We start from the raw sequence: 6,625 nt of genomic DNA, 5'->3' as shown, positions 1-6,625 counted from the left end.
ATTGTCATATAATCCGTCTCCTGTTGTGTTCCTTTTGGAGTGGCAAGCCTCAGTTGCTGAAGAATGAAAGTAATGTGCGCAGGGCTGCATATTCGATCAGGGACAAAACTGGACCAAGAATTGAGGCCTTCTGACTAGATAATGAATATATTGGGTTTTTTTTAAACTTCTGTTATATGTTGTGGGTACTGACATCAGTAAGATAGATTCTCTGCTTTGAAAACGGCAAGTCTAATGGGGTAATTATAATGTCTGAAAAATATATTACTTAAAATTTTACAAAGCATTTTTCCACATCTCCTGTCAGGATTAATAAAACTACAGTATAACATGAGAAGAGGCATCTTTTCCACAGTTCAGCAGGGAACGTAGAGGGGATTCAACTCAGCGGAGACTCTAGGGAAATCAAAAGGGTTTTGTTACCTTGAGGATTCCAGCCCACCAGCAGCAGTGGGGCCCTTACGGGGGGTGCAGGACCCACGAGAAGACTCGCAGCGCACATCAGACATAGTGTTCCCCAAGGTAAAGTGACACCAACCTCTTAGCTTCCAGGACTTATTCCTGGACACAAGTGAGACATCCTTCAGCCCTCCCCCAAACATCTGACAGAGTTCTGGCTCTGCTAGTGCAAGGCAGAGGGTAGGATCCAGCCCAATACAGCTCACAAGCATTACCTCCTCTGATCTTCTCCACAGCCCTGGAAGAGAAGTTTTATCCCCATTTCCCAGATGGTAAGACTGTTGCTTACAGCAATGGATCTGTAATAACTGCCAGGTTGATTCCTCCAGCTTCTAGTGCCAGAGGTAACATGAGTTTTACACATCATTTCACATCCTGACAACAGGAATTTTAAGTGTCTCCACTGCCTTCACAAACGTACTGAACTGTTATTTTAGGCGGTTGGTATGTATTTTCCCATTTTTAAAATCTTTTATTATTTCTTTTGTGACAAAAGTAATCTATGTTTTTTTTAAGGAAAAAAGCAGATGAGAGAAGATAATCTCTTCCCTTGCCACTACACAGAGAAAACCACTATTTCTCTTTTGATCTACTCAATTTCATGGTTTTCCTTACTCACGGATGTATTATGTAACTATTTTTTTTCAAAAATGGGCTGATACCGTTTATGTAGTTCTGAAAACTTTTTTTATTAATATTTTACAATGTACCATCAACATCTCTCTTCCATGCACATGGGTGAAAGTCCCCTACTGAAAGACAGAGTGCTGCAGTTGGGTCAAAATGCTGCTGGTAACCGAGAGTGACACCTAAAGCAAAGTATCAGCATAAGGTTAAAGCACATAGCCTGGCAAATGCCTGCCAGGGAAAGCAAGGTTGGCAATATTCCCATCAGAGAGATCAGAATTGAAGGCCAAAGGCATTAAAGATATGGAACATCTTCTAAGTCCTTCTGGCCCCTACCTCCGCCCCTCATTCCCCTGACACCCCGTTGCCCCCTTGGGGCAAACGGATCCTGAACATCTCTTTGCATCCAATGAAAACCACCCATTTTCTGTTTTTTTCTTAGCTCCTCCTGAGCCCTTGACATATCTCCACATTCTCTCATCATCTCCTCACTGCCCAAGTGCCTTTCCTGTAAGTCCTCCTGATAGTCCTTGGGGGAATCGTCCGTCCCCCTGTCTGTTTTTCTTTTTGCTTTCCTGGGCACGTAATCTTCAGCCGGGCGCTTTTCAGCAGCCCGTGGCTCACCCTCAGGCTTTGCCAGGGATTCTGGCTTGCCCTCACCATGTGGTTTTCCCTCATCTTTGGACTTGCCCTGCTTTTCTTGCTTTCCCTCATCTTCTGGTTGTCCTTCGTCATCTGGCTGCCCCTCATTCTGGAGCTTTCCCTCATACCCTGGCTTCTCCTCCACTTCCAGCTTTTCTTCCTCCTCTGATTTTCCTTCATCTTCTGTATCAACTTCTTCTTCTGGCTTTCCCTCATTTTCTAGGGTTCCTTCGTTCTCTGGCTCTTGTTCGTTTTCTTTGTAGATCTTTTCCATGTTGAGATTCTCCCTCCTTTGCCTGTCCTAGGAGACAGAAAGGAGGACTCAGATCGGGGAAAACAGCGCTTGAAAATAATTGCCTTTTATGATTTAGGGTTTTCCTCATCCTATCCCGAATTACAGGTGCACTCCCACCCCGACATTTTTTTTTCCTTTCTTTCCCACTTCACACATGTTTACATGATACAACCTTACACAGACTTCCACAGGTGCTTCTTTCTACATTTAAGTGGAGTGTGCTGAGAAGTGTGTAAGAGCAGCTTTGTCCGTAAACTTTGCTCTGGCGTTAGCTATGCCCGTGACAATTTTAACTGGGTCGTCCCAACTGACACTGACCTGCAGGAATCCTGGCCAGTTTCGTTTTTCCCTTGTCTGCAGTTTTAAGACTTCTCGAACTGCAGACACAATAGAATAATGGCCACTTCTCAGATTTCAGGGCTACACTAGTATCTTGAAGGGGCTGCACAGATGCCACACTTCCTGTCTCTCACTTCCTTGTTCTCCCCTCGGTCCTCAACAGCCATAAAGCACCATGTTTCATCCCTTGGAGTCCTGACAGAGGCCATGTATTCTGAGAATGCAGTAGGGTTGGTAGGTAGTGGCCTCCTCAACTTCTGCTCAAGCTTAAGTCACTCTTACTCCCAGGGGTCCTGGGACAGTTACTTTCACCCACTGACCTGCACTGATCCTGCAGGTCTTTTCTTCTCTTGTCTGGGTTGATGCTTACAACCACAGACCTGAAGACCTATGGAGAGACAGGAGACAGGGTGAATGAAGGGTTGAGAAGTGAATGACTGGCAACTGGGACACTGATTCTTGTCACACTGTAGTTGTCAAAACTTTCCCAAGTCCCGCCACCCCCTTGCCCTTTCCCTTGCTTCTCTGATCCTCCCTCTACAGCCCCTCCCTAACAGTCTCCATTTTTCTACCACTGGGCAATGGCAGAGAAAGTTTACTTTCAAAAGGTTTCTATGTTTCTGAATCCTCCTCCCAAATTTCTATCTCACTTGTTCTTGCACAAAAATGAGGGAGGTTACAGACAGTGATGTTCAGAAGCCAGATCCTTCTGTACTCAGTTATCTGCTTCCCAAGCCTCCCACTCCAGGGTGTCCAGATAGCACAAAGCCCATCACTTCTCTGAAAATGGTGACGCTAGAGTCAGGGGGCAGGGCAGAAATGTCCAGAGCATTCCTGACATCCCTTGCCTCTCCACATACACAGAAGTACCACCTTTTCCTACAATGCAAGAGACAAATTATTTCCAAATTCAGTAAAAATTTTGGCTCATGGTATCTCCTCTCAGTCCTCCCTAGTTTAGAAGCCACTCCTCCGCAAAAGGGAGCTGGTCTCCAGACTGAACCTGTCCCCCTCCTTTGCAGCACCTCCTCCCCCATTCTCCCCCACTTGCAGCCCACCATTTCCGGCTCCAAAATGGACGGAAGGTGAAGAAGAGATGCAGAGAGCGCAGGCCCTCCCCACCTCGGGTTCACAGGCTGTGCCCTCTCCCGCTGCCCTGCAGAGATCAGGTCATTACCTCGCTCTCGCCATCCCCCTCTCCCGGCCCTCTCCGTCAGACGTAGCTCGTAGCTCGATAGCCTACCTCCTAGGAGATTCCAACCGGTACCCAATCTCAACCCCTGGTCCTTCTCCATCTCCTCCCGCCAAGCCCTCCTTTTCTTGCACCAAACATATGGCCATTGGGGAAGGAAGGGGTAGAGAGAATCCAGTCCTGGACCCGCTCTGGTCTTTGCCCTCTGCCACCCCCCACCCCAGGGGTCCGCAGGTGCCTGTGGATTTGTAGCCATTCCAGAGAGATGCCTCCTTCTCCTCCCATTTCTTTCTGCCATAAGCCCACACTTACCCAGGGAAATAAGAGATGGTACCCAGACCTCTCCCCCCAACACTCATACAATTCCCTGCGCCAAAATGAATGGGGGTGGGAGGGGGTGGCATCTGGAAAGCAGACCGGATCCTCTGTAGCCTCTATCAGTTACCACCCCTACCCCAGCGCCCTCCCTCTTCTCCAGCTGGTACCTACCTGCAGGGCTATAGGGCAGTTGCCGCTCTGTCCCTCAGTCTGAAATCTCTCCACGGAAATAGAGAGCTAGTACCTGGAGGAGAGGGACTTCTGCACACGTCGGCTTCTGATCACGTGAAGGAAACGTCACCAGTGGGCTCGGGTCCCTAGTTCCCCTCCCACCAGCCGAAAGTGCGTCAGGAGCCAGCCCACTTCTTCCCTTCACTAGCCCGCTCCCGCCTCGCAGCGCTGAAGTCCCCTCCTCTCACCGCTTTTTTTTTTTTTTAATAGTCCTTGCTAATCCCAAAGGTCAAATGTGGCCTCTTCTCCCTGTGGTATGTGTTTGTTCTATCTTATCAGGGAAGGGCTCCGTCTCCTAGGGCAACTGGCCGTTGGTACATCTCTGAGGAATTTTTTCTTTCCTTTGATCTCAAAGCACCTACCCCCTCAATCTACTTCTCCACTCAGCCACTGATGTTCATTCCTCCTCTCCTCCAGACCTTCATATAATAGGTACATGGTGGATTGTCAGGCAGGGAAGCAGATGGTTGAAACAGGGATTTTATTTGCTTCTAAATATTTTTTTCCAGTTTTATTTAATTTACTCCCCTCAGCATGGGTTATCCTTATAAGCAAAAAATTAAATAAAGCTATTCTCACTTGGGGGCAAAGAATGTGTTTAAGATAGAAAAACCCCCAACAAGATTCCAAAATTAAGTTCATTGCATTAATTTTTACTATGTAGAAAATGGATTCAGTTAGCTACACACAAAATATTTTTCTTAATTTTCAGAAATAAGTAGTTCTGTCATGTTCTACTAACAATACATGTATTATTATGATTATATGTATTATATGTATTTATTGTGTGATTCCAAACAATCACTGAGTTTTAAGTAGACTTTCTGGAATCTGATGGCAGACACAGTATCGGTCCTGAAAATTTGGCCCATGGCTATTTTCATTCAGAGATTTAGTTGTTGTGCAAAGGCAGCTGAGGATCTGAGGGATGCAGATGTGGTCTGATTTTCCCTGTCCTTTCAAGAGGGGAGGAATATGCAATTTCCAGACCCCTTCTCACCTTTCAGAGCCTCTCATCCTTTGCATTCAGGCACCTGACTATTGCTCATTCTAAAACAGACATGGAAAGATGACCAAGGTGACATTTCTGCCCTGCCCCCTGACTCTATTGTCACCATTTTCAGAGAAGCGATGGGCTTTGTGCCATCTGGACACCCTGGAGTGGGAGGCTTGGGAGGCAGATAACTGAGTACAGAAGGATCTGGCTTCTGAACATCACTGTCCGTAACCTCCCTCATTTTTGTGCAAGAACAAGTGAGATAGAAATTTGGGAGGAGGATTCAGAAACATAGAAACCTTTTGAAAGTAAACTTTCTCTGCCATTGCCCAGTGGTAGAAAAATGGAGACTGTTAAGGAGGGGCTGTGGAGGGGGATCAGAGTAAATGTCTTTGGCTCCTTCCCTTCCTCCCCCAAATTCCCACAGAGCTAAGTCAACCCCAGCAGAGATGAAATGCTGTCCTGACAACTGGAAACCAGAACAGATCCCTTTCAGACCCCTGCAGGGGAGGGTTTCCATAAAGCCCTGAGAAGTGATGGCCGAGGGGAGAGCCTCTATGCTTGGCCGCTCTCTGCCCTTCTTCACAGTGCCCAGGGAAGCTTCTCTGACCCTGTCTGCTGCCTACCACTTGACTTAGGAGGTACAGCCTGGTGGATTTCTCTTAACTCCAGTATCTTCACCTGCAGGGTACCTAGGAGGAGCCTAGGTATCCATGCTGCAGGGTTGCTGCCTCTCAGTCCATACCCAACTTTATGCCCTCTGAGTCAGCTTTGTTTCAGTGTCTAAGAAAGTCTGACATGCCGACTTGTACTGACTGACCCAGACCAGATGTTATCACCTGAGGGAGTCTGGACCACCTGAAATGATATGCAAGGTTGCATGTGTTTAGAAGATAGTAGAGTCTGTACACTTATGAAAAGATCTGTACCCTAGGAACCTGAGAAACCCTGACACAGGAGCAGATTGACATCACAAAGAAGCAGAAACTGTAGGTAGAGAAAAGACAGAGAGGAGATGGCGAAGAAGCTACTTGGAAGTGAGATAGAAAAAGGAAGAAACAAATGGCAGGTGAACTATGTTAAAGGGAGAGCACTTACTCCTTGGGTTCCAGCATTCTTAACTAGAGAAACCTCCGAATCCCCTAGAATTATATTCAAAATGATGTGCATGTGTGTGTGGTTGGGAGAGAGATAAGATATGTACATTTTTGCTGGGTGTATGCATTTGCCTAGGATCGGATCCATTGGTATCAGATGTTCAGAGGGGTATGCAATATAAAAAATGTGAAGGCCAATTGGCCTAGAGAATATACTCATATTCATCTTTTTTCAAATAAGACTATATTTTTAGAAGAAATTAACATAACATAAAAATTAGCCATTTTAAAGTGTACAACTCAGTGGCATGAAGTACATTTGCAATGCTGTGAAACCATCTCCTTTATCTAGTTCCAAAATATTTTCATTAACTCTGAAGAAAACCCCATACCCATTAAGCAGTCACACCCAATTTTTCCCTTCCTCC

General features: G+C 46.2%; 1 protein-coding gene across 2 annotated transcripts; it reads right to left on the bottom strand.

Moving 5' to 3' along the window:
* Positions 1-1,112: 1,112 nt before the first annotated feature.
* Positions 1,113-3,887, bottom strand: LOC113930798 (transcription elongation factor A protein-like 5). 2 transcript variants are annotated; one of them, XM_027608310.2, is made up of 3 exons: positions 3,867-3,887; positions 2,683-2,750; positions 1,113-2,029 (listed from the first exon to the last, which is right to left on the bottom strand). In XM_027608310.2, exon 3 carries the CDS (start codon positions 2,000-2,002, stop codon positions 1,382-1,384), a length of 621 nt encoding a protein of 206 aa, XP_027464111.1. In that variant the 5' UTR covers positions 2,003-2,029; positions 2,683-2,750; positions 3,867-3,887; the 3' UTR covers positions 1,113-1,381. The 2 variants fall into 2 exon arrangements, with proteins under 2 accessions (XP_027464111.1, XP_027464113.1); XM_027608312.2 differs by lacking the exons at positions 2,683-2,750; positions 3,867-3,887 and adding an exon at positions 2,342-2,581.
* Between the last annotated feature and the right edge of the window lie 2,738 nt (positions 3,888-6,625).

The sequence above is a fragment of the Zalophus californianus genome, chromosome X (assembly GCF_009762305.2).
Source record: "Zalophus californianus isolate mZalCal1 chromosome X, mZalCal1.pri.v2, whole genome shotgun sequence".
Classification (NCBI taxonomy): Eukaryota; Metazoa; Chordata; class Mammalia; order Carnivora; family Otariidae; genus Zalophus; species Zalophus californianus.
Note: the sequence above shows the minus strand (reverse complement) of the source record. Positions and strands in the feature narration are given on the sequence as shown.